This window comes from Amblyomma maculatum, chromosome 6, assembly GCF_055883805.1.
Source record: "Amblyomma maculatum isolate TAMU_Amacu chromosome 6, ASM5588380v1, whole genome shotgun sequence".
Classification (NCBI taxonomy): Eukaryota; Metazoa; Arthropoda; class Arachnida; order Ixodida; family Ixodidae; genus Amblyomma; species Amblyomma maculatum.
In genome coordinates, this window is record NC_139349.1 from 55839582 (window position 1) to 55861027 (window position 21446).

Sequence of the window (21446 nt, forward strand, 5' to 3'; positions counted from 1 at the left end):
CCAAGCTCAAGTGAACCGCGCAAAGCTACAGCCGTACAGAGCACTGTGCAGTGGAAAGGCGCGACTTTCCGTTTAATGATAAGGCCCGAATATAATTTGCAGTCGAGGTACTAGTCCCCACTACGGCGTTGCATTGGTTAGGGCACTCGACTACTGTGCCCAAGGATGCGGGATCGAATCCCGGTTACGGCGGCAGCGCTTCGATGGAGCCGAAAAGCAAGGTGCTCGTGTGTTTTGCGATGTCAGTGCACGTAAAAGAACCCCAGGAGGTCGAAATTTCCGGAGCCCTCCACTACGACGTCTCTGATAGCTTTAATCGCTTTGGGACGTTAAACACCACAGATCGAGCCAAACCAAGGTACTTGTGACAGGTATGTTTGACGTTGGGGTCTTGTTGCTGAACAGAATAAATCTATTACGGGGATGTCGAGGGACAAAATAGGCGGCTTCGGTATCGAAAGTTTGATATACTTTTCCAATAATGCCATAGTCGAAAACAAATATCATTCATTTCTTTGTCGTCTAGAGTTGGTACACTTGAAAAAAGCTGTAAAAATGTCAATACCAGAATTAAAATATTAAAATATATAAGTAGTAAGAGGAACTAATGAGATTCGGAATCTGTTTGCGTTTTACTGCGGGTTCAAACAAGCTTCCGCTTTATAGAGGTTGAGAATATGGATAACCCCGACCCTGATTACAGGTACGCATGTCTCTAGCTTATAAAGACAGAAACTTTGTATAAGTTATATGAAAGGTCGATGATTGCTTCTGACGATAGCCATCAACCACTAGGCGTCGCGTATTTCATTCTTCTTTGTTAGGTCAACCTTCCAATCCCGTGTCGTCGAGACTTTCTGTTCTTACTTCTGTTTAAACATCGATCACCACCTTAAAATCGCATCAAAAAGGTCCTCCTGGTGTCAAGGACAGCCACAAGAGCTGCTGTACAGCGAAAAGCAAAGCCGTGAACGGAAACTTCAGCGAAATTCTGCGGTCCTGTCTAACCAAGGTAAATACAGTCAATCGCATTGAGCATTACTTTATGCATAGTGATGAATGATGTCATTGAAGCAAAAGTGCTGCATTGTTGAAGCATTCCTAGCTGATAAGCTATTCAGAGTCCTGAATACATAGTATGTGAATATCGACCTAAATCATAGGAATTAATATGAAGATGCTGTAACAAACGCTAACTACGATGTACGCTTAGTAAAATTGATGCTAAGGAAAAAGCAACCGAGCCTATAACATTACAGTATGAGACTTCTTTCTGCACTTTGCATACCACAGTTCCTTGCACCTTGTCTGATAATGAAATTCCTCAAAGTCTGTCGTATTGAAGAAAATTTGGAAACTCGTGCTCCGTGGTGGTGGTTCGTAGTTTGGTCTGTGCGGTGCATTGAACACATGCTTTATTTGCGCCAAGTTGTGAAGCCGGTTTCATGCAGCTGTGCAGAATTTGCATTCTAGGTTTCATCCAGCTAACTCACATCCATTTTCCACTTTAACTTTGCGGTAAAAACGAATATGGGATGTAAAGGTGAATGAATTAACAGAATTAAAAGTTCACGATCGTCGATTTGAACCCTCGAGATCAAGCGGAAAGTCATGAACCCAAAACTTGTTCCCGTATTTCTACACCTACTAAATGAATGAAGGGCTCGAAGATGCGGGCCGTTGCTCATAACGTCGGTTATTTAATTAGCAATGGTCAGTGCTTGACACACAAGCTTGTTGATGTTGCCAACATTTCCTATTGGTCGTTTAAAAGAATTACAAATCATCACTTCCATCATCGCTTCCCTCCAGATGCAACCTCTCATCGGGTACCGCCGGGACCCCGACGTGACGGTAATCGCCACTGGTCTCGGTGGATACGTCAACGACATGCAGAAGGAAGTTTATTCGATAATATGAAACTTTTGCTATGTGCTACAGATGCCCGGAAACAACTGAACATCTTATACTGGTGTGTGGCTGTATCCATCCAGCTGTCGGTGCGGACATGGTCACTCTAGCCGAGGCCCTGCGTTTCCAGGTAACATAGGAAGCGTGAATGAATCGGCGGTAGAGGTTAGCAAGAGACATTTGGAAGATTGGTGGATAAATATAGGTGGTATATGTACTCGCGTAGTACATATACTGGAATGAACAGTGGCTGTTTCTACTTGTCTGGAACGCAGGTGCGTGAATCACTGACACAATTTTATCCCTCATGTAATACCACACTCCTGGGGCCTTTGAGGTGTATTCTAAATAAAAAAGAAAATAGCAGGGCGGGGACGCATTTAAGCTAAATCGAAAGAAACAAGGGTAATTAAATTAGCTCGTGTCAAAGTAAAATCGTTAAAGTCGAAGAGTAATCTAAGTTTAAAAAGCATAAAAAGAAAGTTCGAGCATGGTGATGGCACCCCGTTTCAAAGGGGGCGCTCTCAACTTACATCCATCAATCCATGCAATTTTAAATGGCAAATTAAAATTATAAATACGTTGTTGTTTTTTTTTTTTTTACATTGTAGTGCTCTATTTGTGGTATATAAGGCAAGGTCTTGTATTTTATAGCATAATCTCATAAAACTATTTTGTCTAGTGTTCTGTCCCTTTCACAGCTGCCGCGGCTGCAATTAAACCCACGCGTCCTTCGATTGAGTGGTCGAGCTCCCTAGCCACTGAGCCACCGCTGTGGGTGGCTGAAAGAAAAGGTCTGATTGCTAAAGTGATGGCAGTAAATGTTATCATAACTGGCCTGATTACAGGGGAGTGAAAGGGGCTTGGGACGCATGGAAAGAGACTAGACTATCACAACTCCAGGGAAGGGTTCCGGCAACTTATGCAGAATCTGGCAAAAGCTGGCTCCGGTTCGATTTAAGGCTGCCGGTATAGATACTTGTTAGGTATAGCTATATCTCGCGATGAACAGCGAAACATTCTCATTGACGAAGTTGTCGCGAAAGCTGCAAGTGATGAGAGCAATGAGCACATGGCGACTGTGGCTGATGCGTCTCTTCTATGTCCGTGTGGAGCGGACATAGCAGAGTGGCTTCCTATGTGTTAAAACTTTCTTTCCCCTCAATGCTTTCCTTTTTATTATCCTACCCCGTTCTCGTGCACTGCTTATTCGCGGTGCCGTTCACGTTTCTTATTTACATCCACCCGCCCATCGCGTTCATTTCCACTCTGATGTTTCGTAGGCCTACGTACCCCCCCCCCCCCCCCTTTTTTTTATTTTAAGTTGTTTTTGCCTGCGATAACAGCTGCTTCGATGCGAGCTTTCTCTCAAATTTATGTTATGTTTTTATGTTTTCTGGATAGTTCTACATTAAAAGAGGTGGAAAATTGATTACATCAACAAGGTTGCAGTGTCCTGGTGATTGTGCCATGGACAGCCAGAGTGTCCAGGTGACTGCCTACAAAGGTTGCGCCTGGCTGGCGAATGGGGTGTACAAAGCCGGGCACTCAATGTGGGAACATTTGAGTGCATAATATTTCTGTGATCGCAGCTCTAGCTTTGGGCGCCTCGCATGTACAGAGCGTCTGTACAGTGTGACGGGTGACCCAGGAAGTGAGGATTCTGTAGGGGTTAATGCAAACTGCCCTCAGTTTTCTCTCGTTATTCGGATTCCTTTCTAGGTGGGTCTCAGTGGTGTTGCATGTGGCTGTATGAAAATACGTTCTCATCACATACATATCACACATCGCTCATTACGTGCCATTCATACTTAGTCGAGGATACGTAGCCAAGTGGCATTGACCATCTCGTCGTTGAATCACACATGCAGAAGTTATCCCAAGTAATAATATGCAAAGGACGTGGAACTTTGTTCACAACATAACATGTTGTTTTTATTGACGCCATACATCTACAATAAGAGTATACATACCGCAGATTTTTTCATAGAGAAAGTGACGCTACTTCTAGTTGATATTTGCTGTAGTGAATTTAGGAGAGCATAACCTAAGTGTACTGAAACTTCGTGCAGTGTGCAGCAGTGCTAAAAATATGAAGGCCACGAATCGGTGGCAGCCACTTTTCTGAAGCATACTCGCGGAATTTCGAAGCTTTTATTGCGTTGAACGTAGTCCTTACAATGAACGCGTGAGACAGCTGTTCTAAAATTTGCTTACGTTGCTCACGTTCGACCGCCTCAGCTGACCGGTCAATCTAAGACATCAGAAAGAACGCTTATCAAGACGAAACATCCACTGACTTCTAGACATCAATTAATAAGGGAACAATGCGATGCAGCTGGATGTCATAGAAAAGCGTTACGACAAAATTGTTGCCAGGTGTACTCCCTTAAGAATATTTTAGTGTTGTTGAAGGCTTGAAGGCAGACAAGACCACGAAGAAAGCCGCTGAATTTCTTGAATTTAGGCCTCACAGTTTAGGAAAAACGTTTTCTAAGCTAGATAACCTTACCCGCTCGCTACCAGCTGACCGCAATAATTTGCAGACAGCACAACAAGACTGTGTTTGTAAACAAATTTAAACGGAGTGATTCTAGCTGTAATGTTTGCACACGCGGAGTAACTCTAGGAATATTCCGCGTTGGAATTAGTCCACTTTAATATAGGACCATTCACATTGAGGTCACACCCAAAGCAAATAATTCTGCACTGGGACTGGGAGTAGGCAATTAACATTACTTTAGATCCCAGAAGTTTAACTCGCCTAGGGTACCAAAATGCACCATTAGGGGCGGTCCTAAGCACTCCTTGAGTGCCACCGAAAACACGAGATTGCACAGCCGCAGCTGTATGTCGGTGGAGCACGTTGCAGGCAAAATTCAGAGGTCGTACGTGGCCTTCGGATCTCACCAGCCGCATGCGGCTGTTTTTTCTTGTACTTTCTGATCTATTTTCTTTCAGTAGCGTGTTTTTTTGGGCTTGTTGGTACATGATTCCAATACACTATAGCGCAGCAAAAGACGAGGACACAAGAGCGAGAGACGAACACCACGAGCGCTAACTTCCAACAAATTTTATTCTCCTGAAGCATCATATATACACGCCAGAAAAACATGAATCACATGTGCAAACAGTATCAATTCCTTAGAAAGACAAGCTCTTTATCTGAGAGGAGAATGGAAGGTGTGCTTACACACGCGCATCCTGAACTATTTATCTTTTCGGCTTCAATGATTTCGCGCGTTACTCTTTCTCTGCTTTTTCCTATTACAACACTTTTATCAAAGAAAGGCTTACAGGTTTTTGAGTTGCATTCGAGAATGCTGTGCTGTGTAGAGGAGTACATAGATGAGTTCGGGTGTGTTGCTTTCCAGAACTCGGCGGGTGTGTCGGCGAGCAGTTTTTTAGAAATTTTAGCTATTTACTTGCAGTCAACGTTTATTAACTGGGAAGGAAAACCCCACCTTCAGAAAGAAGGGATATGCATCGGGTCGTGCATAGCGCCGATTCTGAGTAATCTGTTTTTATCCAAACTTGACAAGGCTGTTTCCAGCCACCTTGAAAGCTTGGACGTAATCAAGGTCTTTAGATTTGTTGATGATTTTTTTGTTCTTGTTAAGTGTGACCATGGCTCTCTTGAGCCAAAGGCTCAAAGCATTGTAACTATCATGAAAGAGCATTTTAAACCGCTTGTTCTAACATGCGAATTGCCCATTAATAACTCCATTAGATTTTTAGATATTAACTTCACCTTTCACGCTCATCACATATGCTGGGCCTATCAGCCGCGTAGCGACAAGCCGATGCTGCCATATCACTCCGCTCATTCTAAACTTGTGAAAAGAGGTATTATCAATTTATGTTTTCAAAATGCTCTCCGGAAATCTTGTCCACACATGATGAGCGATAGTTTTCAAGAGCAGTCCAGGAGGCTGACTAATGCTGGATATCCCGGCCATGTTCAAGTTTCTGTTGCCGAAAAACTTCTTAAGAACATGAAACCAGAAAATCAATGCCACCCAAATCCGGTTCCTCTGGATCGGAAAAACCTTGTTGTTTTACCATATCTGCACAAGATATCTCACAATTTGAAAAGAATTGGTCAACGAGCGAATGCGACCGTAGTGTTCTCGGCGCCGAAGAAACTTTCTACGTTGTGCAAGCTGAAAGAAACCAACACCAAAAAAGCAGGCGGATGCACAATTAAGCACCAGAAGCCGTACGTCTCGTGCGATGAAGGTGTTGTATATAAAATTCCCTTGTCATGCGGGAAACACTATATCGGCCAGACGGGGAGATGTCTGAACGAGCGCCTAATGGAACACGCTCGCAACGTTAGAAGCGGCCGGCAAGGCGGATCGCTAGTTGACCACATTCTCGAATGCAACTCAAAAACCTGTAAGCCTTTCTTTGATAAAAGTGTTGTAATAGGAAAAAGCAGAGAAAGAGTAACGCGCGAAATCATTGAAGCCGAAAAGATAAATAGTTCAGGATGCGCGTGTGTAAGCACACCTTCCATTCTCCTCTCAGATAAAGAGCTTGTCTTTCTAAGGAATTGATACTGTTTGCACATGTGATTCATGTTTTTCTGGCGTGTATATATGATGCTTCAGGAGAATAAAATTTGTTGGAAGTTAGCGCTCGTGGTGTTCGTCTCTCGCTCTTGTGTCCTCGTCTTTTGCTGCGCTATAGTGTATTGGTATTTTCTTTCAGCCAATGAATACTGACACTATTAACTTCCCATTAATTCCACAACTTAAACAAAAAATCTCCCTGCTGTTCTGACTATACTGGCTCGTTAATGATTATGTTATAACTAACCCTTTATTTGTCTGCAAATGTCTGCTCTAAGCCCACAAGACACCCGTAATTGTTTTTCAGTAATAATGTGATAAACGAAGGTGTAAAATATCCAAATTAGTCTTTTCTGGCAACATTACAACAACATTATTTATTTGTTTTCGTCCAACGTTAATTTCATGCTATAATTAACGTTTTGGAGATGTTACGAACAAACTAATTAGTACCCTTTCCCTCATATTAAATGGACATTTATGTGACATAGATGCAGCAACTGGGAAGCAGGTAAGCTAATCGTGCCTATGCATGCAATCCCGCTGGCTGCGAAAGTTCTCAACATAATCAGCGGTTTACAAGGTCTAGAATTGAGGGTATAGCACTTGATTCCCGCGATACGGCTCTAATGCGCTTATTTTATAACGTATACCATGGGGTCCAACGTGTAGAGGCTGCATGTTCCAAACGGTGTCTTTTAGGGATAGTGGCGAATTAATAGTAAGGAACATTTCGAGCGAAATAATGGTGATGTGATTGGCTATACACAGCAGGCAGGCACTATTCTAGAAATGTAGTTGCAAAGTGCTACTGGTTGGGGAATACCAAAAAGTAAAAACAGGGGGGGGGGGGGGGGGGGAGATCTGGGATGTCATCCTTAAAGCATGTTTGCAATCTTGTACGCTGTCTACCCCTTTTACTATAGATCTCTGTACATGTGACAGACTCCTTTCCTTGGTGCTCTTTATTTCCCTTTTTTCCGTTTGTTCCCCTCCCCGCATGTTGGTTACCACTGGACATTGCCTAGTTGACCTTCCTGCCTTTCTATTCTATTCTATTCTATTTTGTTATATAGGTATGGGATTAAGTATAAAACGTTAATGTCTACGGCACTGGTATAAAATACATTTCTTAATTTTTAAGATAACAATGACACTTCGACGTCAGCATTAGAAAATTACCGAAGACACTTTGGAAATTCAAAAGTGTGCTTGGCGAAAGCCTCGTGGCCAATCCACTGCATATACAATGTTGTACATGGCGCCCCAGTGGAATGGGCACAGTGTTCACCGACATCCCTTTGAATTATCAGTAAGTGCTTGTAGTAAATAAGGGACTCTTTATACATGTTCTGGCGTTTGGTATTGGGGAAATCCGGCGTCCGCTGCCGCTTCCCCGAACCGCTAGGGGCGGAATTACTGGGCCGCTTCGGAGCCATGCGTCTCACTCACTCGACTGTAACGAAGGAGCGCAGCGCAGCTACCACCGCCGACGTTCGCGCGCTTGTTCCACCGCTATTCTGTGACGTCACGGTTGCTATGCACAGCTGCGCCCCCCAACGGCGCGCCGGTTGCTAAGGAGGGAAGGAGGTTGCGCCAATGCGCGGAGGAGAGGCCACAGCTGTCACGACTACAGTGCAAGGACGGACCGCGAGTGTGAGTCATTGAAGGCTTTCGCCTTAATAATGTTTACTTTGAGTATCAGCCTGATGTTTTAGATATGACCCATATATTATTTTGTTAATTTTTAATACTATTGTAATGATATGGTGCAACACTAAGCGTTACTGCCATTCACATAACATTTGTAGCCTTGTTCTAATTTTCAGTGCGACCAATAGAAACTACGACTTCGCTCAAGGCAATGCTCCAACCAATGCTAATTCACTGGACGTCCGTTGATAGTCATGACACCGCGAGAACCGGCGCCTACAGCAGACAGGCGCTGACCCGAGGCGACCACAGAGACCTGCAGAGCGCTGATGGCGCCATTACCCCAGCGGCCCGAGCGCTGTGCCAGTGCTCGAGAGGTGGCCGGCAACAGCCTGCCGACTATCACTTCGCACAAAGCAGCGATGCAGGCGAACCCCTGACCGATGAGCATCAGGTAGAAGATGGCGCCGACATCGGTGAGCTTCATGTTCGCAGCCGTGACAGCCGACTGAGTTCGCGCTGAGTTGCGCAGCGCTGCCTCCATGGTCCGGCGGTTCCAGTCCTGGGGCAATCCGGCCTCCCACAACCAGCGGAGCCTGCGCCCCAGATCAGGAGCATGAGTGGTGAGCCCTTCTAACAGGCTGAGTTGGGATTTGAAAGAGTCGGATGGACGGTGAAGGCGGAGCGAAGAGCAATATTTTTTTTCTCATGTCCACACGCGCTCGGCGACAGTCTACTTTTTTCGGTTCTCTCTATTTCTAGTAGGCGTTTCCCACGTTAACACTTCTTCCATTTGGTGCATTGCTGCCAAGAGCACAAGAAGAACAATTATTTTCATATGATGCATGTGCCCCACCTCTTATCTAACGGCATCTACACACACACACACAAAAAAAGACGAATAAAAGAAAACTAGAATAACAAACTAAGATCAAAGCTTATCGCTTCTCGCTCTTTCCTATAAATATATCAGAATGGAATGCTCTACCACAAGAAATTGCTAACCTGTCCTGCATGGAATTATATGCCGTGAAATCTTGAAATGATGTGAGCTATCCTTGGTCTTGACAGTTCCTTTGCTTTGTATGCATTCTGCATTGTTGTGGTGCTATTGTTTGTTTTCTTTTGCTTTATCGTGGTCTGGCTACCGGTCATTCATATTTACTGTAGTTTATTTTGATATGTAGTGTAAACACTTTTTTTATATAGTCACTCCTGCTTTGAGTGCCAAAAGGCAGTTGGCAGTATCAAATTGACTGATTAATTAAAACTGCTCATTCTTTTCCTCTTTTCTCCCGGGCGAAGTGATAAACATCAGCTGCCCTGAAATCTGGGAGTTTTTCTCTTTATTCACATTTAGTTTCGAATGGAATCACTTCTGAACTCGCACTGACCTCTTGTGGATCTTCTTAATAATGTTCTTGTCGAAGGTGCGTCGCACGAACATAGTGAACTCGTTGTTTATGAAGAAATCTGTGCCCCTATAGAATTCTCCCTCGAATCCGTCCGGGTAGACGCGCGCGACAGTCCAGTACAGGAGGATGTCGTCGCAGAAGAAGATGGCCTTCTCCTCGAGCAGCAGGTCAAACGTGGGCCTGCTCAGGACCTGGCTAGCACTAGCCACTGCGCTGTGGCGCTGCACCTGTTTCCACAGGCGTTGGTAGTCAGGCTTGTCAGATGTCTGCGGGGGTCCCAGCAGGTGACACACAAATGAAGTTATCAAGAGGCTACTCATGCTTACTCTGAGACAAAATGCTCTCCCTTTGACATCCTATTAGCCTTTTGACCAAGCGCCGTCATACCCCCAGCTGGTTTCCCAAGTTCATGTATACAACTGAATCGGCCTACTTTGCATGTGTTTCCCTTTTCTGCCTGTTCATTCCTCGCCGCTTTCGACAACTTAGTTTTCCTTATTAAACGGCCAGCCGCACCTTGGCGATAAATTCATGCCACACGAGAAACTCTTCAACACTGCCTTACAAGGTATACCTCAGCATATTCACTATGTTCAATATACCTGAGAATCAATTACGTTACGGCTTGACCATGCGCTTGAACATCTCAGTCACAAGAACTCTGCAGAATGGTTAATGTAGTCGGGATCGTTGCGCTCGTTTAAATTTAAGTAATTTGAGTATAGCTATGTTGTTATATTAGTATATACGCCTTATGTATTTTTCCAAACAGAGTAAATTGCTATGGAAGTGTCACCTTAATACATACCACCACGGTTAGCAATGACTGATAGGATACGTACGACCCCCACACGCCGATTTCGTCTTTCTGTTAATGTATTTCCATGCGTAGGACTTGTCTTTGAGCCACGAGTGCTTTTGTTTACGCGTACACTGGCGTACTTGCACCCTCTAGAAAATGTGATTTACGGAAATGTGGAAAAAAAAAATATAAAGTGGAAGCTGAATAATCTGTATGAAAAAGTTATTTTTACAAAATTGCTTTGAATGACATCGCTTGGCACGTGGTTTAGCTAAGTGTGATCTATCTTAATTAGGCCTAGGAGGGCGTAATTACATCCAGTATGTGTTCAAACAGCAGCGTACTACTTTTGTAATTAGACCTTACAGACTTTTAAGCTTTGCTAGGCGTATTATGCTTAAGTAAGCTTAACACGCTCTAGATGCTTAGGAAGGTATAATTATTCCTATGTATGTTCAGGCACGTTCAGATATTACTTTTAACCAGCTTTTAGCTAGGCCTACTTTCTAATTCATAGGTTTAATTAGATTTAACCTTGAAATGGTTATGAATAATCATGGTATACTCATGGTATTGGTAGTTATTCTTAGTAAGTGGTAGTATAACTTTGCGTTGAAAATTTAGGCTTGGTTGCTGCCTTAGCAACACTCTGTTAGGCCGAAGGAGGCCAGAACTCGGCGAATACATCATGCCAGGCTAGAAGTGATTTTGCCCTAAAATATGCAACTACATTAAGCAAATTATGAAGTTTTTTTTTAACATGTTGAGGATGTTTTAGCTTAAGCTATCCTCTATGCTAATTTGCGCCTTTGTTGCTTATACCCATCATTAAAACCAGCAAGAGACAAGAAGTAAACAACGCACCCTGAACAGGGGTTCGTAGGTGCTTCCGCTGATGATGAAGGGCATAATGTGTGGGTGCGCGATGATGTCCTTGATGGTGTTTATGCGCCCTGACTGGTCCTTTACCATCATGCTGGCCTTCATGATGCCGGTGAACCCTGTCATCACCACCATTACTCCGATCCACCAGAAGGCCGTGAGCCAGCGACCGAAGGACGTCTCCGGGGGCTCGGGTGTCGCTGCGAGGCAGTGCGCGATTAGCGTAAGGCGTGGGAAATCGCGAGCTGCCGACTCGGGCTCCTCGAATAAGATGGGAGGCTTATGGGAATTGAACCCTCCAGCACCCATTTACCCAATCAGACATGCTACCCTGTAGGCCAGGCAGGCAACGCAGCCAATTTCGTACTGCTTAGCAAAAAGTTATGTACCTATATCGGGTGGGTTCCACATAATATGATAACTTATAACTACATACAGAAGAAAATTTGTGAGACAATAGAGGTACAGAACTGAAATATTAGTAATTAGACGATTCGCAGTTCCATTTTTACTGTGCCAAGCTCAATTATGTGACGCAAGATAGCAATAACAACACTATTAAACAGGGCGGCAGTGCTTACATTCAAAGAGCATGTTTCCGAAGAGATCCGTGAGGTAGTCTCCGAACATCCTCAGACGACTTCTGCCACCGTGGGAAGGAAGCGACATCATGATAGCGAGGAACACCATCGTTGTGAGCAGCGTCACCCAGACCTGACGCACGCAAAACAAAAACACAATGCATACCATAGCGTATTAGTAATTTCCTCCAGCACGCCATTAAACGTTCGCTGCTTCTTGCTTTTCCACAACAGTAGTGGTACGTTTTCAACAAGTTGCGATATTTGTTTTCCCGCGATATTTTTTATTCTTAGTGCGTGTGTGGCAATCGCCTGGAAACAAACACTCGCGGCTTCGCTAATTGCTGAAAAGTGATACCCTTAGACATTCAGCTCCTGACAACACTTCGTTCAGTCTGTTCAGGCAACAACCGATCAGATTACGGTTTTGACGCAGAAAATAATTCCATCAAGCGTTCATCCGCTCTGTACAAAATCTTGGAAAACCGCGCCCAAAGGCAGGGTTTCTGCATTGTCGTGATTATGCAGGGATCAAACTTACAACTTCTATAAGCAATGGGAAATGCAAGCATGCATAGCCGACCAGTTATCGAGCACATTTACGCGACATTAAACGTACATAATGAATACGAAACATCCGGACCCGCTTGTGATGAAACTTTATGCAGTCCGCAATGCATGAAAGCCATAAATAAAATAGAGTCCATAACAGTAACCCGCATCTACACCAACTCCTTAGCTGCCGTGAAAGAACTGAAAAGAGTCACAAATACACTACGTGTAACACAGGAGATCCATGCACTTAATAAAAAAAACAAAGGTACGCTTCCAGAATCACTGGACACAAGAGAATGCTGAAAGTTGACAACCTCACACATCAAATTCCAAACACTAATACACCACCCACCAAGCTACCTTTTGGTGCCCATTCTGTAGTCCCCATCCTAGCATCCTCTCTGGGGAAAAGTAGACGTGCCCTCGTCCCGCCGTGCACTTACTCCCTCCCTAATAACTTAACTAGACTGGAGGAGGTATGCCTTAGAAGGATAAGGGCTGGGGCGTCCTTTACCCCGTCGGCAAAGCGTCGACGGGACTACCAAGACATAGGACCAACCATCTGCCCGAAGTGTTCTACACCGGCTGCAGAGGTGGATGTTCGCCACCTGCTGTGGACTTGCGCAGGGACTAGGGCGTCAAGGACACGGATTCTTCAGGAATTTGGACTGCCGGCGACGAGGAAGGAGGGTTTCCCCAAGTGGCTAATGGACAACTCTAAAAGCAAAAGTCTTCTTCAATTTCTGGCAGAAAGCGGTTTGCATGAGCTTCTTTAGTATGCCTTACGGCAAGTTTGCGAGAAAAAAAAATTACGTGGCTAGACGACGGACTAATCTTCAAGCTTGGCTTCACGTATCTGAGCTTCGGCATGTACAGTATAGATGCACTATCGTGAAGTTATAGCAATAAGCGATGCGCGTACTTTGTAGTCAGACGCTGTTACTCTTTCGTCACAAGCACTTAACGCATCGCTCAGTGGACTCGTCATTCTGTGGCGACGACGATGATGTGATCACTCTCCTGGAGCGCCGATCTATCGCTATCCCTGCAACTATAGACGCATAATTCACCGGAAGACACAAAAAATAAACCAGGCTGCCAACCTAAGCCACCATGGCAAAGGCAAGGCAGCAGCGTGAACGACAAACACGCACCTGCCGACTAATACACAACAGTCGACCCATGCAGCTGTTTGCAGAATCGACCACAAAAGGAGTCCCCTCTGGAGCGACTATAGATGCCCTTGGTTGTCATCGAAGCAACCTGTCCAAACTAGGGTGTCATGATGCCATCGAGGTACCTTAACGTGGCCCGGCAAGCAGTGTTCATATATGGAAGCACATTTAGTTATGAGAGTTGAGGTTAAATGTTTTCATATTACGCGGAAGCGCATACAGCTCCTTTGGTCGAAAAGGCGTCAATGTAGCCGACGTACCGTAACCCAGAATTTACAAAAATGTGGGAAAAATTTCGTATCGAAATTATGCACGGTTCAAGGTGGTGTCATACTATTTCGGTACCGATTTAGTATCCAAGTGCTAGTCAAGGTGAAAGGTAGTTAGCAACAGGGATTCGGACCGACGACGTATCTATCTCTAATTGTATGTCGTTCATTATAAGCACAGGTGTCCTTGCTTTCCTCCAAAATCAAACCAACTAAATGCATTTAACAATTTTCCAAGCTTTGTACCTGTCTCTGAATGTAGAAAAAAAAGAAAAATCCATAATCAAAAGTTGTTATCGTATCTAGCTAGTACTCTCAAGGCGAAGTTTAGGCGTCCTCCTAATTTGTGATTGGTTTGGCTTGTAGGGTTTAACGTTCCAAAGGGACTCCGGATTTGAGAGACGCTGTAGTGAAGGGCTTCAGTATTTTCTAAAACCTGGGGTTTCTTAACGTGCCCGGACATCGCACAGCGCACGGATGCTACTCCATCTCACCTGCATCGTAACGCAGCCGCCGGCAGTAGGGTACGAACCCGGGTACTCTGGTATAATAGTCGGGTGTCGTAACCGCTGCGCCAACGTAAGCACTTGGGTCGCCAAGGAAAGACAGTGCATCTCACTCGTTTATTCATTAAATCATTACTGTGATCACCCTGTACGTAGTGTTTTAAAGGCTAAATATTTAAGAAAGAGGTCACTGGCTTTAGAGTTATTTTAGCACTAGGGCTATATTGCGGGCTACGGCGAACACCTGGTAAGAGGAAGACAGCTTCGATTTGTTATCTAATTAAGAAAATGCATTAATTACTTTTCAAAATTTTAATTTAGCGCGTATGTTGTATTTGTAGAATTGCGCTCGTCCTCTAAACAGTGTAGCCGAGAAAAAAATTCTTTAATAAAATGTAGCGCGCATTGCGAGGCCCACAAATGTCACCCTGGTAGGCGGATTCACACTGAAACACAGCGCGTGCGACTTAGAGCGCTCCCTTCAGATACTTAATTCCTCCAGAGATTTCCAGATCCAGACGGACGCACGGTGATTCGTTGCCAATTTCGCTTCGACCGCGGTCTCGCTGATAGCCGCCGCATCGGTACCCAATGCGCGGAGACATTTCGCTACCAATCTGGCCTCAAAGCACGCTTTGACCGAGAAATATACGCCGGATGCACACTCTGGCGCTGTGCTACGATGTGAAGCCGCCTATCAGGCTGACATCTATGAACAAGAATGAGCCTTCTAAATCTTGTCTGGTATAGCACCCGGAGACATGCAGGCTAGAACCGTAGCAAAAATAATAGAGGGAAATGGAGATCTTTAGGGACGAAGGAAAAAAGCAGGGGCTTTTATGCCTTCGTACAGGAGCTAGTGGTTTCAAACTTATCAGACCACAATCCCCGAGATCGTAGTTTCGGAGCATTTCCCGCCCAACCTTTTCTAGGAAGCCATCCCTTATAGCGGTCAGGAAAGTGCGATGCGGCATACCTGCATGTCCAGCGCCGTGACGTAGGCAAACACGTCAGTCTTGTAGAGTCGCTTGGTTCCACCGCAAGGTGTAACTCGGATGAAGTAGTACTGAGGTAGCGGTTGGGCCACCATGAAGCGGCTGATTGTCGGCAGGATGGGCCCGATTGCCAGGTCGCATTCCTGCCCATGTAAACAGTATGAGAGAGCTGCTTTCAGCAGCTGAGCCCGCCTAGCTGTTAATAAATCATCGCAGTTATCCATAGGTTTCAAGCTCTACATTCGGTTACCCAGAAGCGAGGGACTCGTTTAAAAAAGAAGAGGCTTACGTTGCGGCTGATCATCCCAAGCGATCCTGCCCAGGTGCCGTTTGGAAAAGTGCCCGCGTAAATGCTATCCTTCGGGAGAATGGTGACGTGCCTGCGTGGACGCGGAGGTACTGCACCTTGATTCATTATTAATATAAACAGCGCGAACACGAAGACAAGGGACAAGAAACAAGAAAGCCACAGTACATGCGCTGCACAAGAAATATGGCTTACCAAGATACTTTGTTGGGCGAGTTGGTACTTATTCATTATTAATATAAACAGCGCGAACACGAAGGCAAGGGACAAGAAACAAGAATTAATAATAAACAAGAATATAAACAACAATAATAAACAAGAAGAATAATAAACAAGAAATAAGAAACAAGAATATTAATAATGAATAAGTACCAACTCGCCCAACAAAGTATCTTGGTGCACCTTGATGCTGCAGTTGAAGTGGCTGCCCTGCCACGCCCTTTCATTGCCATACAGGCAGTGAGGTTTTATGTCGTAATCCGAAGCTCCTTTCCTTATACTCAGAAAAAAATCCCAATTTGGGCACCTTTTCTCTACAGCAGTTTCGAAAATCCCTGCATATATTTATCCGCGCTTTTTTTTTTTCATAATCTTTTCAATGCAATTGTTTTATATTTCTTTCTTTCTTTCTTTCTTTCTTTCTTTCTTTCTTTCTTTCTTTCTTTCTTTCTTTCTTTCTTTCTTTCTTTCTTTCTTTCTTTCTTTCTTCCTTTCTTTCTTTCTTTCTTTCTTTCTTTCTTTCTTTCTTTCTTTCTTTCTTTGAAGAAATCGGCTCATGCTCGAGGAACAAATGGGAGCACAAAAAGCCGCATTATGGCCTGGCCAAGCTCCCGTGACATACACTTAATAGGCCGGGCAAGACAGCTATATTACTACAAAAGTGAAAAGCACATAACCGTTTTGTACTGTTTTTAGGTTAACACGAAGTTTTAAAGCAACATTACTATCATTAGTTAGAGACACAATCAAAAACCCCAGCGAACACGCCTTAGGGATATCCCGGAAGGCATGTATATATCTACGCGTACTCTGACGGAAATTCAGTAGCTACGCACATTTGATATAAGTATGCGTCTAATGTTTGGGTAAATAGTTCTTGCAAAAGTTTAAATGAAGATGAAGCAGTCTATTCGTTTGATAGTGCATATTTATTTAGCGTTGAAGCGTCTAGGGTAATCCTTGGGAGCCTATATTAACGAATGGAAGTGTGATGCGCAGTGCACATATGGTGATGATGGTGTGTGGTTATGAATTTAGCAATCTCTAAAATTGAAGAGCTGTTGTCGCTAATCTGCTTCTGTGCTTAGAACTCGGCGCGTATATGCGTCGGTAACTTATATGATCTAATAGCTGAAAAACAAATGACATGACGGCGATGTTATTTAAATATCAGTTGTCGATTTTAGCGCAACTGTGTGCTGTGTTAAAGGTTTGTTTCTAAGGCGAAGCCTTCGCTGGCTCATGGTGAAAATCTCGCGTCCACAAGATTGCTCGAGACTGCGCGAGATGTGTCCGCCAGACGTCGACATAATTTCTCCGTTCGGCTAATTAGACCTAGTCCTTATAAAAAAAAACCCTTAGGGCCACGTGTATGTCAGTTCAGTCTCGCATGTCGAGGAGTCCTGAAATGCCGATATCACTGACAACGAAACCGAAGAAAAGAAAGACGGAAATGAAATTTTAACAAGTACTCAAACACGCAATGTAGTGGTAGAATAGAAGAGGTAGAAGAAAAATAAGGGAGGAAAGGTTTTCGCCATTAAACTTTTAAGCCAAGCTTTTCGGCTAACAGCCGAAAAGCATTTCTATTTACAAAATTATCATTCATTCCGACAAGATCGCCAATCAAAAGGAGGAGGTTTAATTATATTTGTCTGTACAAAATTCTGTCACAGGGCTAAGATTTCTTTCCAGTTATCTTCTATAGATTGTGAGTTATTGGCCCTAGACTTTGAAATTCCAGGGCACTGTCCGTTTTCCTTAGTGAATGCTTATTTCCCTAGCGGTGTACGAGATACAAAACCTCTAGATCTGCTATTAGTTAATTGTCGAAACTCAGTTCTTCTGGCTGGTGATTTTAATTCGCATCATGTGTCATGGGGCTACAAGACAGATAGTTGTGGCAAGCGTCTTTGGGATTGGATAACAAATAATAACTTTTCCTGTAGAAATTCGGGTTCGGCCACTTTTATAAGAAAACACAGTCAATCTGTGTTAGATTTAACTTTTACCTCTCCCAGTCTCTTCGTTAATAATTGGTCGACACTTGATTGTGGCATCTCTAGTGACCACATACCGATTGCGTTTGAGGTTAATCACCCTGTAACTCCAGCGACTTCTCAGTTGAAGTCATTTATCAACTGTAATAACTTTCAGTCAACGTTACGCTCTAATCTTGAGTCATTGACTAACACGGATGAAGAACAAAAATCAAAACGCTTATGCTCGGTGATTGAGGATTGCCGTAAGAAGTCTGAGATCTTGGTACGGAGCTCAAAGGGGAATACTTCAGCTGTTTGGTGGAATGCTGATTGTTCCCGAGATTACAGACGTAGAAAGGCGGCATGGAAAAAGCTTCTCCACAACCAGTGCCCGAAAAACTGGCAGGATTACAAGTTCATTGCAGCTACTTTTAAACGTACAGTTGCAAAAGCGAAGGACGAGTATGATGCTAAGCATTTTGATTTCCTCTCTAAATCTGGCAATCGAACTGCTCTTTTTGGTTTTTTACTCTCGCGGAAAAAGATTCCGCAAGCACAAAATCTACATTCCTTTATTTTGACTCCACATGAAGCAATAGACACAATTGAAACAATTGCCAAAGGACTGGAGAAGCGTTTCTCGTCTGCACTTCCTTCGGGCTCGATATCTGTAATGCCAATGGAACCAGTTAATTATGATCCTCAAATTTCCGTTTCTGAGCTTTCTCCTATGGTTATGAGATTACCAGCCGCTGCTCCCGGTCCTGATGAAGTAACTTCAAAAATGTTAAAAATTCTTTTTGACGAGTCACCTCAGACGTTATTAGAGCTAGTAAATTATTCCATCAAACATGCTTGGATACACCCAGAATGGAAACTTGCCAAAATAATTCCTTTACTTAAGAATAAAGGCGGTGTCTTGTCCATTGATAATATTAGACCAATTGCATTAACATCAAACATTGTAAAATTAATTGAAAGAGTCATACTTATACGTGTTTCGGAATTCATGAATAAAGGAAATATCCTCAGCCCTTGCCAAATTGGTTTCCGTCAAAAGTGTTCCATCTGGAATGCGCATGCTGATCTCGAGAGTCGAGTTCTTTTAGCGCGACGCCAAAAAATGCACGCTGCCTTGATAACGCTAGATATAGCCAAGGCCTATGATAGCGTTGAGCATAACATTCTATTGCAAAAATTAAAATCTCTTCAGTTTCCACATTATTTAGTAGCCTGGATATCTGAATTCCTCCAAAACCGAGAGTTTTACTGTGCATTAAATGGCGTCCATTCTGGCAGATATAAGCAAGCCAGGGGAGTGCCGCAAGGAGCAGTCCTTTCACCAGTCCTTTTCAACATACTACTCAGCTCAATACCAGTTAATCATGACGTTCGCACTTACGTATATGCGGATGATATTGCGTTTTTTGCAACTACATCGGATATTCAATCACTTTATCTCCACTTGCAAACGTACCTAAACTCTATTGAGAATTGGTTGTGTGGCTTGCGTCTCACATTAAATGTCAACAAAAGCGCAGTCCTCGTATTTAATATAAAAGATTCTGTAAGTCTGTCTGTAATGTATCAGCAGCAAATAATACCACAGGTTAAATCATTAAAGTATTTAGGGGTCACTTATGATGATAATCTTTCATGGCAGCCCCACATTAACCATATTGCTACGAAAGGGGCTCGGGCCGTAGGCATGTTGCGCCGAATTAGTCGTCCCAGGTCTGGAATGCGGAGAGATGTCCTTTTAATGATTTATGTTATGGATGTGCGTCCAATTTTAGAGTTCGGTTCAGTCTTGTTTTCTGGGTCAGCAACTTATAAAATTCGACCGCTTGTTCTGTTGGAGCGAGAAGCACTTCGGTTGTGTCTGGGACTTTCAAAATTTGTTGCCAACAATGTGCTCTACCTTGAAGCCCGGATTCCATTCTTGATATATAGATTACAAATTCTAACCGTTCAGACGTACTTAAGGATATATGAATCAGAGTTTCACCGATCTATGTCTATTTTTTGCTGTCAACCGACCTCCTTTTTCGGTGTCCATTGGTCTAAATTTCACACCTCGCAGGTTGTTATGGTCAAAAATTTGCTGGACCCTTTAAATGTTTCCCTTCCTAGTATTCTACCCATACAAACCATCGGTTCATCTATTAAAATTGTCTTTGACGACATATTTCCGAATAATGCTAAAAACTTATCATCCGTTATTCTAAACGAATTATTAGAAGATCATTTAAGAAGTCTTTCTGATAGTTTAGTTGTAGCTACTGACGCATCTCAAAGTAATGAAAAGGCGGGTGTGGGTATATATTGTCCACATTTAGACTGGTCTTTTCCTGTACGGCTTCCGGACTTCACCCCAATTTTTGAGGCGGAGTTTCTGGCGGTGGTACTCGCTTTACAGAAATTAGACTCCTCTTTTTCTAAAGTGGCAGTAATTTCCGACTCTCTATCCTTGTGTTCATCTCTCTCTTCGTCGGTGGATTCTGCAATAGTAAAAACCTTTGTCTCCCTGATCCCTAGACATTTGAAAATTGTACATATGTAATGGGTCCCAGGCCACAGCAATGTGACTTTAGATGAATATGCTGACAATTTGGCAAAAGAGTCCCTTAATGGCCCCGTATTATCTATCCTTCCGGCGACCGCGTACATCACCGCAGCGAGGTTTCGAAGAAACGTCCTATTAAATATGAAAAAATGGACATCTTTTAAGATCTGATGACTACCTGCATCTAAATTATTCTTGGAATAGAAAATTATGTCATTCACGGCAACTTGAGATTTCACTAACAAGGCTGCGATGCCGTATCCCACCTTTAAATTTCTATCTTCACAGGTCTGGTTTGGCAATGTCTCCCGTCTGCGCATTTTGCGGTGAACAAGAAACATTAGATCACTTTTTATTGTTTTGCCGCCGCTTTACTACGCTGAGAAAACAGTTGATGGAAAGGCCATTGCAACAGCTTGGCCTTAGTTTAAGCAGCCCGACATTGTTATCATTTGGCGCCACCATCCTTGGGTACAGTCACAGGTCTGTGTTTACCGCCATGCAAAATTTTTTACTGGACTCAAATCGTTTGCCTTGCTAAATATTTAAACATCACTTGTTCTACAATTGTAGTGTCAATCTCCCGTGAGTGTTACCACTTTGCATTTTATATTTCACTTATTTCCCGTTTTGTTTCCTTTGCTCTACCCCTCAAATCATTTTTTTTTTTATGCAAGTATATTAAAAAAAAATTCTTTGCTACCCAATTCTTGGCCGATCCCCCTCTGTGGGTATGTGCCATAAGTTATTTGGACAACAACAACAACAACAACAACAACTAAGTGCAGTCTTGTAATTATTTTTTTACCAGTAACTGTTGTGCTGCCACAAGCTAGTTGACAAATAGCACGTTATTAAAGAAAAAAAAAAAGCCTTGTAAATGAGGAACTTTGTTCTGGTAGGTAAGGTGCATTGCAATTTCGTATCGATGCTGCGCACCCGAGTTAACTTAGCTTCTATGAAATATGCATAATTAACTAGAGCAAGAAGTGGTTGAAGTATAAAAAATTCTTTTATCGTATTAGTTGCACAATTACTTCCGTCCCCCAAAACT

At 43.4% G+C, this 21446-nt stretch overlaps 1 protein-coding gene across 1 annotated transcript; it reads right to left on the minus strand.

Moving 5' to 3' along the window:
* Positions 1-8364: 8364 nt before the first annotated feature.
* On the minus strand, positions 8365-11927 carry LOC146185795 (ionotropic receptor 93a-like). The gene is made up of 4 exons (XM_084605582.1): positions 11819-11927; positions 11220-11437; positions 9533-9819; positions 8365-8734 (listed from the first exon to the last, which is right to left on the minus strand). The coding sequence occupies exons 1-4, from the start codon at positions 11925-11927 to the stop codon at positions 8365-8367; spliced, it is 984 nt and encodes a 327-aa protein (XP_084461708.1).
* Between the last annotated feature and the right edge of the window lie 9519 nt (positions 11928-21446).

Coding starts and splice junctions, on each gene's coding strand:
- LOC146185795 (XM_084605582.1), bottom strand. CDS start 11,927: ATGGTGTTCCTCGCTATCATGATGTCGCTTCCTTCCCACGGTGGCAGA. Junction 11,438..11,818: donor CGGAAACATGCTCTTTGAAT/GTAAGCACTGCC, acceptor ACTGCCTCGCAG/CGACACCCGAGCCCCCGGAG. Junction 9,820..11,219: donor CCTACGAACCCCTGTTCAGG/GTGCGTTGTTTA, acceptor GGACCCCCGCAG/ACATCTGACAAGCCTGACTA.